The sequence below is a fragment of the Ixodes scapularis genome, unplaced genomic scaffold (genome assembly GCF_016920785.2).
Source record: "Ixodes scapularis isolate PalLabHiFi unplaced genomic scaffold, ASM1692078v2 PGA_scaffold0__279_contigs__length_252992795, whole genome shotgun sequence".
Classification (NCBI taxonomy): Eukaryota; Metazoa; Arthropoda; class Arachnida; order Ixodida; family Ixodidae; genus Ixodes; species Ixodes scapularis.
Genome location: NW_024609835.1, coordinates 40369481 through 40387961, shown reverse-complemented (window position 1 = coordinate 40387961; position 18481 = coordinate 40369481). Strand labels below are relative to the sequence as shown.

The window sequence follows — 18481 nt, the reverse complement described above, 5'->3', positions numbered from 1 at the left end:
ACAACTAGTGACACGGAGTATAGTCAAGTAGATGGGCACCTTTAAAAAGTATTGCTATGTTTGTTTGATATTGAAATGAATATACTCGTAGTTGTGTGTACCAGTTGAGTTTGTTGCTCAAGTGTTACTCACTGTGGATGTCCTTCGCCCAATACAACTTTCAGGTTAATGCAAAGTGGCTCATTGACCTGGATGAGTACAACGAATGGATGAATGAGGAGGACTATGAGGTCGAAACAGATGCCATGGTAAGCTGCCTTTCTGTCGACCTTGCTTGTGCTTTACTGCCTTCGCTGTTCCTTACTTACGGTTCTGTTTGACATGCATTTTAGGGCCGAAGGAGGTCTCCCAGGGGAAAGTACACTTTGGATGAGGTGAGTGTTTTTTTTTTTTTTTTTGATCGTGCTTTACCAGTTGGTTACACCCTTTAGAGTGAGTCTTTTATTCTCTGAAAGAAATTGGATTTTTATTAGTTTACTTTAATAAGACTGAAAGGGTTATATAATGATTGCAACTCTTTGTCTAAATTACCTTTCCATTGTATACATTTTACTTATCTGGGAATCAGCTCTGTGACCTTTGTACTTCAGTAGGCCCTAAGTCCTTGTCAGCGCTATACTCGTTAAAAAAGGTTAACTTTAACTGTTGCACTGCACTGACCACATTTCCTTTGTGCATGAGGAAAACTATACTCCAAATTAAAAAAAACAAAAAAAACGATTAATTAACCTTGTGCCATATAAACATCAGCCCCCAAAAATACTTGGACGTCATTCATGGAAAAGTGGTGACAGCTATAAAAAAAATTTTGAGAACTGATCACAAAGTTACAAAATATGGCCGCATGGCTGCTGTTTTGGGTCATCTAACACAGTCCATAAGAAGCAAAAATGAGACACTTGTCAAAGAATAGAGAACAAGCCACTGCTTAGTGTTGATTTTCGGGGAATTGCCAAGCCATCGTTGCATTCCAGTTATGCTCTAATGGTTGGGTCCTGACTGGTCTCCCACAGCTGCTCTCTGGTGAAGGCGAGCGGCGCGACAGGAAAGGCATCAAGAAACGCAAGAGGTCTCCGTCTCCCCCTTTGGACAAGCGGAAGCGCAAGGGGTGAGTCCCTCTCTGCCCCTTCTCTCTCGGACTCTGGTCTTGCGCTCGTGCACACTAACCAAGGAGCTCGTCGCGAGGCTGGTCTGACACACACAGCATTTGGCACGAAAGGACCATGGGACCTACTGGGTGACTTTTACTTGGTTTGGTCACACCTGACAAAAGATTTGTGTGTAAAATTCGTTGTAATGTTGGTAACTTTGGTGCAGTTATACTTATACCAGGGGCGAAGCAGTTTTTCCAGCGGAGTGGGGGGGGCGAGGGAGGGAATTAGCATATTAGATGTTTGAGAAAACAGCCCCCCCCCCCCCCCCCCTCCACCCCCCTTCCCTGTCCTAAATTTGTACATGTGAAGGGGGGGGGTTCAGGACATGCTGACCTCCCTTTAAATCCGTCACTGCATACCACTCCACACAACGTTACCACGTCACGTGATGTCCACATTTTTTTTTTGTCAGTTCCACATTTCTTTTTTGTCTTTTCCTGTATGATGTACCTCTGATGTATTGTGTGTAGATACATAATGACCATGAGGGTGCAGTGTACTCTGACCTGAAAGTGACTCACCGATTAGCCTCTGTGATCTGTATCGAGACAATCAAAAATCGGATAAATCTTGCTGGAACTGGTGGGTGGTGGTGAAAACAGCCTTAATTTTTTACAGCGAAGCTGTTTATAGCTAGGGTTCCGTGGATTTTTTGTGTGCAGTGATAAAACTATGCTCGCATCGCCGTACGTGCATGCCTTCCCCGTATAAAAGATTCAAAGTAAATACCGTATTTACCCGCATAACGAAGACACTTTTTTTACCGAAACATTCACACATATTTGGGGGGCGAGTTCATTACGCGGGGTAAAATTTTTGCTTGTACACACTTTGTGCGAATGTCATTTTAGGTGCCAATAGGACATGGCACGTCTCCACTGACAGAGGTGCACCCATGGCTGGTTGTGGGGGCACCACAGTAACTATGCTCTATAAATTGTGAACCTTTTTTAGGGTGCTTTTGGCGTGCCTTTTGCCGAAGAAAAAGCGCCCTATGAAGCTTGCTCAGCACGTAGAGCGACACGACCATTCTTAGGCCTAACCACTTTTACGATATCACTGTCCGAAAGCGGATCACAGACGACGGCGTGTTTGTTGACATCAATGCATCAGATGGACGAAGCACGTCTGGGGATGGGCAATTCCTCGACCCCAGCTTCGTTAGGCATGCGCGCCGCTCGGTTTCACGGTTGATCCCTTCTGCAACCGCGCAATTGCAGCCATTACGAGAGCGGCTTGGCTTGACTTGGCCTGGCCGCTGGGTGACAAAAAAAAAATTGATTTCAAGACTCGCGGAGTTGAAAATTAAAAGTGCTTTCATTATGCGAGATGAAGAAAAAAAGTAAAAATATTGATGCCCGTTGTGGGGGGTGCATTCATTATGCGAATAAATATGGTAACTAAAATAAAGCGTTGACGAACGTGCATGAAAGATGCTATTTGTTTTAGGCTTTTGCTTTAGAACAGTTAACTGCTGCAGATGCCGGTAAGCGCGGCGCGTGGAACACCATGCCCTGCATTCTCCTTGATGCTTGGGTAATTTAGCAATAGGTCTATTCAGTAGATTAATTATCAATAGGCACCATTTTCAAGATCAGTAGACTCAAAGGTAGATAATAAAGGTTTCTCAAAGATTTGCCGCTGTGCGACCCACGTCGGCCATGTCTACGCTCGCACTGCCCTCTCTTGTCGCCGTTCCAAGCATTTGCATGCCTAGTTTCCTTTCCTTCCAGTCTTTCGAGGTGGCAGCCCCGTCGCGTGTGTTATCTTTCCGTCGGGTAGCGGTCGCGCGTGTCTAGTTTCCTCCGGCTCCTCGGGGCGGGTCTGTGTCATATGCTAAACAGCTTCGCTGCTCATCCACCTTCACAGAGTGGAATGGCGCATGATTTCTTTGAATAACTTTATTGTGCTTCCTCATTTTATTGAAGTGGTGAGCCGTACCTTTCGCAGTGCTTTTTCTCTCCCCCCGTGTCTGGTTGTTGAAGAAATCCCATTTTCATTGTCGTCCGCACGCTCTGTGCTTGACCAGTCTCCATGCTGGCAATTTCTCGTAAGGTATAAGACGTTGTGATGTGGTATAACGCTCCAAATAAACCGAAAGTGTGAGCTCGTAGTTCCATTCATTGGGAAGCTTTCTGGGCCGATCATGCACGCACGTCTGCAATCCACTTAAGGGGGGACACTACCCAGAAAAAACAATTTCTGCAAAAAAAAGTTGATTTTGAAAAATGTCATATTTACATCCACCAACATCTAGAGAGTATTCCCAGAAAGTTTCACTAGTTTACACTGCATAGTTAATTTTCTATAAATTATTTTCGTTCCACCGATGCTAAAGAAAAGGTAGAGGTTGGAGCACTTTGAACACATTTTTCTCCATTCCACTTTTTGGCATAAATTTCACCTTAGGAAAACTAATTAATCCAAGTTGCTATTATGCAACTTGGATTAATTTTTGTGAGTTTTTCTGGGGTGAAATTTTAAGGGGAAGATGACTATGAGCTTATATTTTATTTTTGTAATTTTTCATGCTCAACAACTAAAAGTTTGGACAAAGGATGGAAATCTAAAAAACTGTATTTGTGTTTATGTGGCTTTTTTGTCATGAAAGATGGTATAACATAGAAATATAGCTCCATAGTTATCTGCTCTGAACTGTCCTAATGCAATGTAACACATGAAAACGACAAATTTATAAGTAATTTCAAAACGATAGTTTTCCTAAGCAGACAAGCCCACTTTCGTCTTTGAACGTTTGCAATTTTTTTTGTACTTCCCCCAGGTTAACAAAAATTAACAGAAATGTTCTCAACATCAACAGAAACAGGCCCTGTAAATATAATTTAAATCAGACAAGTGGTTCAAAAATTTACTTTTTTGGGTAGTGTCCCCCCTTAAAGGGATACTACAACGAAATTTCGGCACTTATTTTTTGGTCTATATGTGTACAAAGGAGCAGTATCACATCGAACATACCAATATCTTGTTAAAAAAGACTCGAAAAGGAATTTTAAAACAAATTTAACGATTAGCAAAGAGCACCTGGTGGATGTCGCTCACGCCTCGTTTGTAATGCTCGTCTAGGAACCTTGACAGCTAGTGACGGAGGTTGTCTCGCCTCCAGCCACAACGAAAGAAGAGGGGAAGGAGGAACTCCCCTCTTCCCCGAGAATGCCTTTTGTGTGTCGCAGAAGTCGCTATCGTCCCCTTACAGGATTATAAAAGATTAACCCGTCACCCAAAATTCGTACAAAAGCAGCCGCTTCGGTGGCTGGAACGACTAGGCCATCCTCTCGACGTCAGCCTCGCCCTAGCTTTGCTCGTCCTGAGACGAGCTACGTCACGATTGTGTTGGATGTCATGTGGTCTCCGCTGGGCCTTCACCGAGCGCTTGCCAGAGTGGGCCGTTTATAACGAAAAATGCAGCCACCAGGCTCAAAATACAAACGTGCGATTTTCTTTTACGGATATTGTGGATCATATTCAACCTATTTTTGAACACGACGGGAATATTTCAAATTTCGTTGAAGTATCCCTTTAAGGCTTAATACATGAGCCTTCCAGAGTACCACACAAATGCCTATGCTCCGTTTCACCTTCCAATGGCCTGGAGCAGATGCTATGAAGTGTTTTAAATGTGTTGCGTGACTATGTGCCCCTCTCGAAGGTCACATGACACTTGTGTGGCATGGGATAGCTTTTGATAGTGTCCTCTGTGCTGCATCGTAAGGTGATACAAAGTATAGTGACAAGTGAGGATTAATCTGTCTGCTTTTTCCAATGTACAGGGGAGGGCGCAGCCCAGCCATGGGCAAGAAACGATCTTTCCGCGACGACGAATCAGACGACTTGACCAAGGACATGGAAGAGCCCTCTCCTGAGCCCAGTGTTCAGGAAGTCTCGATTCCCAAAAGCAGTGAGTGTAGCTCCTTTTGTAGTGCCATTTCCCTGGGTCATTGCGAAACGCTGCGACAACCTGAAAACAAACAAGAGTTTTACCCTGTCCTCCAATAGCTCATCCTCGTTACAGTGGGCAGTTTCAGTCCTGCATTTTGAATTTCGTTAAGGGGGGGACACTGGCTAGAGATAGAACTTCTGAACTAATCTAGTGATTGGAATGAAATTTGCAGGGGAGATTTAATGTCAAGTGTATGTGTACGGTTCAAACTTTCAGCTCTCTAGGACAACTTTACATACTTGCATAAGATGTGTCACTCATCATTAAGAAATCTATGATATGCAAATAAAGTGATTAAGTACCATTTTGACTGCCTGAATATAAAGTGGGGGTTTTGAGACTTCGGGCTATCTAGTTTTCATAACTCAAATGGAAATATTTCAGGAAGAGTTATTACTTCAAAATATAGGATGCATGATCTGTCCTATGTCAATTTTCGAAAACATAGTTTTTCCTCAATGAGGAGTTCAACTTAAAACAAAATAAAGTAGATAGCCCGATTCCCCAGCAAATATCAGTTCAGAAACATCCTGACTGTGGTGTCAGAATACTTTTACCTTCGAACAAGAGATTCCTTCGTATGAAATTAGCAGCAAAAAGTGGAACCGAGAAAAATGCATTCAAACATTGAACTCCTTTACTTTGTTACTGCCTCACAATGTGTTGAAAATTTTTTATATCAATGTAACTACTTAGCATATGGTTACCAAATTTAGTGTTAGGTGTATATATTTATTTTCTAAAACCGAAAACCGAAAAATTTAAAAATGAATTTAAAAAAAATTTTAATTTACTGTAAACTTCCGATAGAATGCTGACCCAAAATGAAGAGATAAATGGCGAAAAACGGGTTGGGCTATCTCTGGGGACGCCACAGCAAAACTTTATGAAAAATCGGCTACAAACCACATGATGTGGGAACTGATACCGCAGGTTGCAGACACAACAGATTCGCGTTTCACGGTGCTAAAGACCCGCGGAAATCTGCCGAGAACTCGCATCTCACGGGAATGAATACCGCGAATCGCGGATGCAGCAGATGCAAGTTTTACGGTGCAATAAACATGTGGGAACCCGCTACAAACTTGTCTGTCACGGGAACCGATATCGCGCATGCGGATCGCGGACAAAACGGCAGGAATCCGCTACAAACTCGTATGTTACGGGAACAAATACCGCAGATCGCGAACGCAGCAGAATCGTATCTCACGATGCAATACACACGCGGGACCAACTCGCATGGAATCGAGATAGCGCACGCAGATCGCGGACAAAAACGCGGGAATCCGCTAAAAACTTTATGTCACGGGAACGGATGCCACAGATTGCGGACGCAGCAGATTCGCATTTCACAGTGCAACATGCATGTGGGAACAACTCGCGTGTTACAGGAGCCAATATCGCGTGCACAGATCTTGGACAAAAACGCGCTTGTCAGACGTGCCGGTACAGCAAATTGCGCTGCTGATGCGATTCCCGTCGCACATTGCGTGACGTCCGACAGAAGTGGGGGGTGGGCGATGTTTCGGAATTTTTATGTTAAAAGATATTTAGCCAGAAAAACGGGATGGGCGATCTCTCGGGGACGAGCGTCCTTGCGGAACTTTACGGTAGGCTAATGTCCCCCCTTTAATAAGAAGTAAGATCGACATTTGTATGCCTTTCTTAATGCTTGGTGTACAGACCATGGTGCAGTTATGCTGAACACACGCAGAACACATTGTGGAATGTTTGCTTGTGTGGCACCAATCTGGGCAGTACGGTAGGACAAAGCGTACACAATGTGTTTGGTCAAAGACAGTCTCCGTGCTTTGAACGTAAGCACAGTGCATACATATGTTTATTCCCATCAGGAATGGAGAAATTCAGTGCATTTTGGGGGCTGCTTACTTCGACCTTTGTTATGGAGTATTAACAACTAAAGATGCCTAGGTTTAGAAACTTTGATTCGTTTTGAAATTGAAGCAGATTGCAATTTACAAAAACAGGATGCCCTGACCTCGATTGATCAAGCAGCTCCATTCCTCCACTTCCCGACGCCTTCATTTCTTAAACCCAGCGTCCAGCAATGTTCCTTTCAATCGCAGAACTTCCATATACAGCACACAAGCAGTTGTCAATGTTCCCCACAGTTTCTTTTTCGCCACTAAAAATTCATTTACAGTTTGTTGTTTGAGATGCGTGTCAGGTGCAAATGCTATTTTCATGAATTACTACAGCAGCACCCACTACGTCACAACCTTGAAATTACACACCCGTATGCAGGAAAGCTGAAGGTTGCAATCTGTGGAGTCATACATTATTGAAATTGCACACCTGTATGCAGAAAACCTGAAGGTTGCAATTTGTAAAGTCTTGCGTTATTATCTTTAACATATGACGAGAAAAACAAAAATGGGGGGAATAACTTTTTGAGCAACCCTCTTAGTTTCAATAGTAATTTTATCTACCCTCTTGGCAAGCACTATATATGTTAAGAGCACTAGACACTCAGAAAAGCTTGGGACGCTGTGACTAGTAAAACTCTAGACAAAATGATGGTATGATTATTAACAGGATTAGTTTCTTTACCCGTCACAAGCTTGTATGGAGAAATGCTGTGAACCTTGATTAACTGGACTGACATTGCCCTCACCACCTCAACTTGCTTGTGTGCTTTCTGTGACAGACCCAAACCAGCGGAGCAGCAAAGACAGCGAACTGCAGCCTGTCAAGGGGGGCACCCTAATGGATCTGGATGGAGCAGATCTGGACGAGAAAGTGAGGAACTGTTTTCTGAAGCTGCAATGAGTTTGTGCTATGCCATTTTACTAAGCAATGAAATAATATTGCAGGGCCACAAAATAGACCAGTGCATGGGCTGAATTACGAAGGCCCAACCCAGACCAAGAAATAGCTTAGCACCGGCCAGCTTGATGTGGATGTTTTCACTACTAGCTGAGCTAATTGTGCATTTTTTTGTTTGAATTTTAGGCTCAAAAACATTTTGCATTACCTGGCGGCGAAACTGGGAGAGAGGATCGGACATAGAATTGAACTGATGTTTGTGGTTTCCTTTCTCTGAAGGGTGACAGAGACAAGGGATCGAGGCCGGGCAGCCCCAACGGAGCTGGAAAGAGCGAGAAGGCAGACGCGCATGATGACAATGTGACGGAACAGGCAAACCACATCATCATCCCCAGCTATGCTGCATGGTTCGACTATAACAGGTGAGACTACTGGCGCTTGCCTTCCATTGCCTAAATGGTTCGCGGTTTTCCTAACCAAGAAGAGACAGGGCATTGCACTGAAGCGTTGGCTGATTTGTTACTTCCATTTTTCTGCGCAGCATTCATGCCATCGAGCGACGGGCCTTGCCAGAGTTCTTCAATGCCAAGAACAAGTCAAAGACACCAGAAGTGTAAGCTCTTGTCTCACCTACTTTTGCGTGTTGTCTCGGCCTATATCTTGTGGTGATTTGTGCTACAATGGCTTTGTTGGCGTTTGATGGCTTTTTGTCAACCGGTAGTGGTTTCTTTGCATTCTCTTCCCTGGTGTGAGAATGTGGTTCTCCATTTCAGGTACATTGCGTATCGCAACTTTATGATCGACACATATCGGTTGAACCCCACCGAGTACCTCACTGTGACTGCTTGCCGGAGGAATTTGGCTGGCGACGTGTGTGCCATTATGAGGTGAGTGCGCTCAAGCTTTAGGGGGCAGTGTTGTAATGGGGCTTATCAGCCTTTTTTGCCATAGTGTCTTAGAATCGCCAAAAATAACATAGAAAACAAATTTGGTAAAGATCAAATGTTTACACCGTCAAACACCTCTCAACATACATCATTGTCGAATTCGGTTGGGAAATATTCATTTTATGAATTCTGGAATCAGCACTCAAGTATGGTGGAAGCATGCTGCAACTACTAAGGTCGTACTGGAACCAGGAAATCCCAGGCTTTGTGGTCGTGTTGCCCATTTTCGACGTCTGGGCTGTCCTGAGGGAGGGCGGTGGTGTGGTGGATCCTGTGCAGGGTACATGCGTTCCTGGAGCAGTGGGGGCTGGTGAACTACCAGGTGGATGCGGACAGCCGACCGACTCCTATGGGGCCCCCCTCCACCTCCCACTTCCACGTGCTGGCTGACACCCCCTCTGGACTGCAGCCCCTCAACCCTCCCAGGACTCAGCAGGTGAGTAGGCACTGTGGCAACCCTGTCACTCATGCTTGCCCCTTTCTTTACCGAGGTGTAGTGTGGCTGTTGAGGCTTTTTCTTTGGAAATGGGCTGTTTCGAAGTGGGGAATTTTTGTGAGTTAAAATATGCCTATTATTGGAGGTTAGTACCCCTAAAGCCATGTCTTGTCTTTTTTTTAGGGCTTGTTGCTAAATCTTTAGCCTTGCCACTTTCCTTATTGAGTTTCATATGCATTCATGGAATTGATATCTGCTGAAGTCATTGTTCCTTTAACAAATGGGCTACTACAGTGTAGACCGCATATAACGTATGTCGCGGGAGTCGCGAAAATCCGCACTGTAAGCGGTACCGCGCTATAACCAAAACATAAATTTTTCAGGCCAAAATGCATGCCATCAGACAACTTACATTTGGAAAAGAATTTATTTTATGTTAGATGAAAAATAAAGCTTAGTTTGAGGAAAGTCTTTATTTCACCAGACTAGTACACTTCTCTCTCAAGTTTTTCACACATTTTGAAAGAAATTAGCGACTTTTGCCTGGCGCAGCCTTTTAACAGCGTCGCGGGTTGCGGACAGACGTTGCGAGCGTTCAGGATTGCTAACCCTAATCACTTTTCTCCGGCGATGAAAACGCGTGAAAATTCACATCCTTTATATGGTACGCGCCAGTAATACCTTCAACTTTAGCACAGGCGTGAAATGTTCCAAATAAGAAATCCAAGCGATGTTCGAAAACACAAATGCTTAGAAAGCACCACTGCAGTCGAAGTAAACAAACACGACGACACGGGCGTTTCTGCAGTGTTGAGAGCGCCGCCAGGACATCGCCGCACAAGTAGGTGGATCTTCCCTTCTAGTACACACAACGAAAATTCACAGTCAAAGATAGCGCTTTTACGCGGAACGATGAGCTTCTACCATGCTGTCTACATCGACTATCAAAACCGACGCCATGTTTGCGAATAAAAGCAGCCGGCCGGCCGGCCCGCGACCGGCATGCAACGCGCGCGAACACTTCACCTCGACCTGCGATTGGTCTGTCGTTGCGGTTGTTTCCAACGTTTCCAACGCAGCAGAGGGACGCACGCACGTGAACGACACGTGCGTGCATCCCTTCGTCGCTATGGCAACTGAAGCCTCTCTTCGCTTCTCCCTGCTTCTTCAAGCAACCTCCTTACCCCGCGAGTGCCGCTTGCGGCTCGCGCCATTATCTAGTGTCGCACAGGGAAGCGTGCTCTCTGCGTCGGTCAGTTGGCGCGGTCGCCGGGTTCTTCCGAAAACCGCACTATAACCGGTATTTCCCTTCGCGCGCCTGCATTTTAAGCGGTATGTAATTACATGGAGTTCTATGGAAGGCGAACCGGTGGTTTAAAAAAGCCGCGTTATACCCGGTCCTGCACTATAAGCGGTTACGTTGTAAGTGGTCTATACTGTATCAGTCTTGTCATGTAGAGTCACTTTCCACAGCACATCAACCTTGACCCCTTTTACTTTGTATTTCCAAATACAAAAAAATATCTCAGGATTTTTCTTTTTTTTTTTTGCATTTTAGGAAATGAGCTTTGCTCTTATGCGAAATTTGTCTATGTGGTCAAGGGGTATTTTGAAACAGTATCATTGCCCATTTTAATTAACTGATGACTCGGATGAAAGTGGCACCCCCAGTAAAGCAACCAAAACTGTAGAGTTGTAGGCGGACAAGGTTTTGTTCCTGGCGCGGCGAGACGCGACAACCTGGCTGTTGTGCCCATGTGCCATCACAGCACCCGTTGTAGGCCTCCAGACGGACAATGCCACACTGCCCGCGTTTCTTTGATGTGTGACTCCTCACTTATCACATATCTTTTAGAAGTGGAGGATATATACAGTCCTTGTGGTATGGAGTTTTGCTGTCTGTCACAAGACTTTTATGCTTTTTCGCACGATCAAGCTCTGGAGTGCCACCATGCCGATAGCCGCCAGCGCTATGTGCAGCTACCTCTCGGCTTAGTGGAATTGATGCCTTCAGGACTTGTTTTGCATATTTTTGCAGTTGTCTACACTTTTGATAACTTCAGCTTTATGCCGACGTTATTTTCCGGCAACTTATTGTAGCCGTCAAGCACCATTTCTCACAGTTGGGAATTAGAAGAATGGAACGGAACGATCCAGTCGTTCCAAGAGTGTGAATGGGCGCAGTGTTTCCACTCCTAGGAGTTTAAAAGGAACGGAATTATTTGAATATCCAAATCCCTGGAGAGGAGTTGGAATGGAATTGGGGTCGCTCACTCCCCATTGCCGGCGCGCACGTGCAGCCTTCAGCAGCGCAGCAGATGCTGAACCTGGATAAGGCCAAGGAGGTGGGGACGGACGGAAAGCCGGAGGAGGGTGGGGCGGCCAAGCCGGCCATCGGGGACATGCTGGGCCTAAAGATGGACCAGTACGCCAAGAAGAACGCCTACCTGAAGCACCGGGCGGCGGCCACGGTGTCCCGGGAGTGGACGGAGCAGGAGACGCTGCTGCTCCTCGAGGCCCTGGAGATGTACAAGGACGACTGGAACAAGGTGTGCGAGCATGTGGGCAGCCGCACTCAGGACGAGTGCATCCTGCACTTTTTGCGCCTGCCCATCGAGGACCCCTACCTTGACGACCCGGCCGCCGGGGGTGGAGCCCTGGGTGAGCATACCTTCGCAGCTTGCACTTGGACGATCGCGATGTGTTTGCCGGACTTCGAGCGACGTGTGCTACACTTTGTTCACTCCGTTTCAAGAGTGAATGCTACGGCCCTTTCGAGTCATTGGGCGTGCTGGAGGGAGACAAGACTATACTCTTTCGCTAGTTTGGGTGGTGCTGTCCATGACACAGGCGGATGGGAGGGGAAGGCTGCTTTTGTATGAATTTTGAGTGACGGACTTATCTTCTAGTGAGACACAGAAAAGAGGGTTTGGGTCAAAAAGGGAAATTCATTGATGTGATTGCTGCGCCAATTGCGCCAAACTGCGCCATTGGGCTAACCCTGCTACATCCTGCTACATTTCGCCAAATATGGGTAATCTGCGCCAAGCCTGCACCAGAGAACCAATTTTGGTCGCCTTTGAAAACCGAAACTAAACTGAGTACCGTAATTGAGCACACATGAGCTAGGTGGTGCAAGCAGCTGTCCGATACAAGGTACCCTGCATCAATCGTTCATCCGGTCTTGCATGGCTTTTCCCTCCGTCTCTCCTCTCGCATCTTTAATGAAAAACAAAAAACATTTCAATGATAGCCGTGAACGAGTGCGGACGCTCTGACGCTAGCGTGCTGGGTACCAGCCGTGCCGTCATGCTGTGAAACGAAACCATGTTCTTGCGCAGGGGGGTTACTTTATGGGCTGAAGCACTCGCTCCTAAAAGCAACGGCTGTGGCCAAGCTATATTTGGTCTATGCCTGCCAGTCACCATAATCGCGCGACGTCTGAAGTTGCCGTACCCACGTCACTGCATTTATGGCACTTTCTAAACTAAAATGTAAGGACTGCCACATGTTCATCAACAATCCTGTTCTTGTTTAATATGCTACTACAAACATCCCTTTAGCTCAAAGACTGCTGTGTCGAAGTATTGATTACCTAGGTTTCTCTCGGTGGGCTTTCTTTCGAGATGTACTCCGGTACGTGAAAAATCGGCCGTGAAAGATGTTGGTGAAGAGAAGTGAGCTGAAGCAAAGAAGGCAATGTCCGCATGCTGAACCCACACAGCGTGCTTATTTGTCTCGAGTTCTGTCGTTGCACAAAGTGCTCCAAGAACTTTTCGATCCTGGCTCGCAATGTCTTGCATCGATGCGCTCAGGTTCTTTTTCTTTCTGTGTTTAGCTTGCTCCTCGCCTGCAGTCCTGGCAAGCACGTGCCGCTGGACTGTTTTTTTTTTTTTTGTCGTATGTTGGACAGCTACATTTTGCATACAATTTTGTGAATTAGTTGGAGACGGAGTGGAGTGGCATGGTTTTGATTGAACAGCCATCTCGGCCGACGCAACAATTTCGCATTGCACGGCAGTAGTAATGTGTTTTCAACAGTTGGAGACTTCTTCCATTTATTATATTACTAGTCAACCTAATGATGTGATATTTACTACTAAGCTGGTTATTTTCAAATGAATTTTAATACATGCATTTTGGTCCACTATATTTGTATCATTTAACTGAAGCATTGCAAAACTGTCATGTCATTGGCATTTCAGTTACATGTTGAAAGACTCCCAGGTTGTCTATCTTAACAATAATTAGTTGATTGCGGCGAGCAATGTGTCCTTCGTTTGTACACCACTTGAAATGAATATCTTTTTTTTTTTCTAAGAATATCTGCTCCAAAAGCAACTTTCGCTGCTCCGAAACACTGTTTTAGCTGCTCCAAAAGCCAGTTTTGCTGCTCCAAAACTTTCTTTTGGCTGCTCCAGAAGGTGCTCCAAAACGGCTTAGGCCAACACATCACTGGGAATTCCTCCGTCCACTCTTCATCAACTGCTGGGGTTACGCTCTCGTACCTGTATTTTTGGTGAGGGCTGTCATGAGCTTTGCCTCCATGGGTCGGATTGGCTCGAGAGGGCCATAGCATTCGCTCCTTGCTGAGTTACTGTAAAATGAAGTTCAGAAAGTAACCCTTCACATCTTGTTTACCTTTGAACGGATATCCGTGCTCGCGCTGGTGCCCGAGAAAAATATTAGTGAGGCTCGAATCTTTCCTTCCTCCTTGACTAGTTTTCTTGCCTGAGGAATCGACGGTCTTACGTAGGTAATGCGTCGCATGCCCTTTATTACTAAGAGAATTCTCTTGCGATGTGCATGCTCTATATTGAGGTGATTGTTTGCATCAAATTTGAGTAGTGGTAAATACTGAAGGTAAAGGCCAGAGATGATATCCGAAACTGTTTTAATTTGGTTTCTGCCCGGTCTTCGTCTGACCCACGCACACGATGCACTAGCACTCGATGCATCGGCCTTGCCGGTGGCTACAAGCTGATGGTACAGATCGGCCGCTCAGTATGTAGCAATCAGAACTTAAAAGTTATTTGCATATGCCTCGAAAAAAAGAAAACCCAGTGTTGCAGGCGATAGTGACCTGCGGCACTGGACGGGTTGTCGGAAAGGCAGTCATGACGACATCAGTATGGTGTTATCTCATGATAGAGAAACAAGTATTGCTCGATTTCCCGCCATCGGCCTTTGTTTTGTGGTTCCTTGGCCTGTCTCTCCGATTTCGCAGTCTTTGTTTTTACTGGGGCGATGCACAGGCTCCCGGAACTGCAGCACGTTTTCTGTGGTGTGCCTTTGAGTGGACCATTAAGTTCTTTTACTATTTATTATTACAAGAAACCAATACCTTTGACCAGATCGTTTAATCAAGCTAGCATACTGTTTTGTGGGTCACGAAGCTGTCAGCGGGCTACAATTGGTGGATCACTCCCTTCCAGGACCCCTGGCGTTTCAGCCCATTCCGTTTTCCAAGGCTGGCAACCCGATCATGTCTACCGTGGCTTTCCTGGCCTCAGTGGTGGACCCCAGGGTCGCTTCGTCTGCAGCCAAGGCTGCCATGGGTGAGACCGGCTACTTGCATTCTTTCTGGGGTGCCTTTGCTGCGTCGTGGTGGGACAAACTTGTGCCTACCGCTTTATTCCTGCAGGCTCTCTGTAGGTTAATACGTGTTAGGTCAGAAGGGGAGTAGAATTATACTAGGTTACTTTCCGCGCTTCATGCAGCCTGAGGAGAGACTAGTCAGAGAGCTGCCACTTGGCACCATAAAATGATTGTTGCCCTTGGATTAGAGAACTATTCAGTGTGCTTCTGGTACTCCCAGTCGTTTCTCTTGGGAACGAACATTGTCTTTGTTTATGTAGTCAATCTGGTCAAGACAACTGAAGTGAGGAGGGAATCCCCATCGACGAGCCTAGTTGTTTATGCAGCCATCGTTTTTGAGTGTGTGGTGTCAGCAAACTGTCGCCCTTTGTTTTCCGCTGCTAGAGATGTGGCAAGTCTATGTAGCCTGTGAATTTGTGGGCTCTTGTGTAGGCGGAACAGCTTATGTGCTGTCTCATTCTGGAATCTGGTAGGATGGTGCTGAATAGTTAGACTGTGGCTGTTATTCTTGACCCCTTGATGCACGAAATTGTTCTACTCTGGGAGGGGGGGTCTGCATATGTATAGTTGTTCTATCGAGGAGGGATCTACATATTTTAGTGGAAGTTCTCTATACACTTCTCCGCGAGCAACATAAAAGAAAAAGAAAATGAAGCTTGCGATTCCTATGTGCTTTTGGGGGCCTAGTATGAGATGAGAAGGAACTTCTGCACAGCTAGCCATTTCTTGCGGTGACTTGGCGTGCCCAAAGTTGGCACTCGACACTTCGGTGCCTCCCGCGTTGCTGACGGCGCGTTGTTGCCTTTTCGGCTGCAGAGGAGTTTGCCAAGATCAAGGACGAAGTGCCGTCGGCCCTCTTGGACGCCCATATCAAGAACGTGGAAACTGCGGCGGCCGAGGGCAACGTGAATCCCAAGGCGGGCCTGGGCATGACCGGCATTGCCGGCACGGCCGACAAGGAACCCACCGAAGGAGGTGCGTGCTCTCCCTCTCCGCACCCCCCGTTGACGGTCGTGCGGCCAACGTTGCAACAAGACGCGCGTGAAATTGCACCCTTCCTACAGTCTGCTGCACGTTAAGAAAAGCAGGACCCACTCGCACAAAGCCTGCTGCATGCCCTGATTGGCAGTTTCCTCCTGTCCACTGGTCCCCTTTCCCCTCCCCTCTAGCATTCCTTCCGCTAAAATGAAAAGGGTGGACGGCTTTCTGGGAGGAGCTTGTCCCACTTTCCTTTACCCGCAATAGGTTGCAGGTGATGTATCTAGCTGCGAGGGAGACGAAAGTATGTTTGCGACCTGACAGGATGTGGGGGGGGGCTAGACATGTCGCGCTAACAGTAAGCCGAGCGTACGTATCTGGTTGTTGCACGTGACTACTGAAATAATATATTTCGATCAATTAGAGGGACGAACTAGTAGATTGCATTCAGTTACTTGGTCATGGACTGGGGGAGATTTTTTTAGGGTCGTCAAGGGTTGGAGGTTCCTTTTTGGAGTGTTGGATGCTGGAGGTTTTTCGGCAAAGCGGTGCTTACATCTGTTGAGGTACGGCCAGTGTGCAGTTCTACGGTTTCCTCGAAATTGCTGAGTTCAACTCCACTTGTTTGTTTTCGTAGCTTTTTAGTTTTGTACAAACATTCGAATTCTCTAATTTTGTGCCGTTGATCTTTTCTTGACAGCGACGGCAGCAGCAGTAGCAACGACGGGAGAGGAGTCTGAAAAGGCGGAAGAAGGCAAGGAGGGCACAGAGCCTTCTCTCTCGGCGGAGGTCAAGGTGGAGAAGCCGAGCAGTTCTGAGGTGAGTCGAGTCTCCAAGATGCTCGCCGAATTGCCGACAATCTCAGCAAGTCTACCATAAGCCGTATGCAAGCTGCAAGGCAATTGCGGTGACAGGAGCTGTCGCAGGACTATGCTGTTGCCGTTTACAGTCACGAAACCAGACTTTCTTATCAACGACTCATACTTTGGGGGAGGCATGAAGTGGGGAGACGGAGTTTTTATAGGGCGCACAGCTTGAAGGGAGTCATTATGGGAAAAGAAAGAGCCATCGACCACCATCATTGTGGTTAAAGTTGCGATTTTGGGCAAGTGTTGTACATGGTTAGCTGTGCTGCAATTTATTCAAAAGCAAGGGAACAATAGGGATAACTTGTGTAAATGATGAAATAAGCATTTATGTTACAACTAAATGTCATAATGGTCAGCGCTAATGGATGCTGTGCATCCATCAGTGCTGATCGACACTTATAGACATAAAGTTACAAAGTGAAGTGTCTCTGATAGGTAGCTTGTGCGCTACCCTCATGGCTCGACTTTTATGGTAAATAACTCACGAATATACTATCGGAAGGAGAGGAAGATGCCTAAATTTCAAAATGTAGACAGATTTAAAATTGCAGTGCGTTTCATGGAACCCCCTCGTTTCTTGGGTTAGATACTACCGTAAAATCCCGTAAGGGCGCCCTCCCCCAAAAGATTGCCCATCTCGTTTCTCTGTCTAAATATCTGTAACATAAAAATTCCGAAACATCGCCCACCCCCCGATTCCTGTTGGACAACAAGCAATGTCCGACGGGAATCGAGCATCAACGGCGCGATCGGCGGTACCGGTGTGTCCGAGAAGCGAGTTCATAGCGGGTCCCCGCATTTTTGTCTGCGATCTGCGGGTGATATCGGCCCGCGTAACACGCTAGTTGTTCCCGCTTGTATAATGCATCGTGAAATGTGAATCTGCTGCGTTCACGATTTGCGGTATCCGTTCCCGAGTTCTTAGCAGATTCCTCTGTGTCTGTCCACGATCTGTGCACGCGATATTGATTTTTAGCTGTAAGTAACACGTGCGAGTTGTTCCCGTGTGTATATTGCATCGTGAAATGCGATTCTGTTGCGTCCGCGATATGTGGGATTTGTTTCTGTGACATGCGAGTTTGTAGCACATTCCCGTGTTTTGTGGGCGACCTGCGCGCGCGATATCGGTTTCCGTGACAGGGAAGATTGTAGTGGGTTCCTGCGTCTTTACTGCTCCATGAAATTTGAATCTGCTGCGTCCACGATCTGCGGTATCCGTTCCCGTGAGATGCGAGTTCTCGGCGGGTTTCCGCGAGTCCTTCGCACCGTAAAACGCGAATCTGCTGCGCCGGCCACTTACGGTATCCTTTCCCGTGACACAGGAGTTGTAATAAATTCCCGCATGTTTATCGCATCGTCAAACGCAAATTTGCCGTGTCTGCGACCTGCGGTATCAGTTCCCGCGTCACGTGGTTTGTAGCGGGTGCCCCGGCGCTTATCATTAATTTTTTAGAAACTTTTGCTGTGGTATCCCCAAAGATAGCGTTTTTCACTATTTATCTCTTCATTTTTAGTGGGCGTCCTTACGGGATTTTACGGTAGGTTGAAAATTTGGTGAGCCAAATGTTTAGATATATTTCACTATCTGTAGTGTGGATACGTTTGCCGCTACCCTCATTTATTGGAGAAGTTACCCAAGTTGATATTTTATATAATCAACCAAATTATTAAATATCTTTCATTGCATTCATACCATATACTGCCTCATATACACCTTTTCCACAAGGGTTCAGCCATCTTGAATGTTGTCTTTC

The 18481-nt window shown here is 46.2% G+C and overlaps 1 protein-coding gene across 3 annotated transcripts in view; it reads left to right on the top strand.

The window, feature by feature from the left end:
- LOC120838809 (SWI/SNF complex subunit SMARCC2) overlaps positions 1-18481 on the top strand; it is a 49469-nt gene that overhangs the window by 11850 nt on the left and 19138 nt on the right. For all 3 annotated transcript variants that reach the window (XM_040208878.3, XM_040208879.3, XM_040500455.1), the window contains exons 8-20: positions 165-248; positions 333-374; positions 1014-1108; positions 4943-5070; positions 7781-7872; positions 8179-8321; positions 8441-8512; positions 8673-8786; positions 9126-9282; positions 11583-11943; positions 14718-14840; positions 15697-15855; positions 16559-16677. In XM_040208878.3, the coding sequence (XP_040064812.1) occupies positions 165-248; positions 333-374; positions 1014-1108; positions 4943-5070; positions 7781-7872; positions 8179-8321; positions 8441-8512; positions 8673-8786; positions 9126-9282; positions 11583-11943; positions 14718-14840; positions 15697-15855; positions 16559-16677 (1689 nt within the window). The remainder of the gene's footprint in view (positions 1-164; positions 249-332; positions 375-1013; positions 1109-4942; positions 5071-7780; positions 7873-8178; positions 8322-8440; positions 8513-8672; positions 8787-9125; positions 9283-11582; positions 11944-14717; positions 14841-15696; positions 15856-16558; positions 16678-18481) is intronic.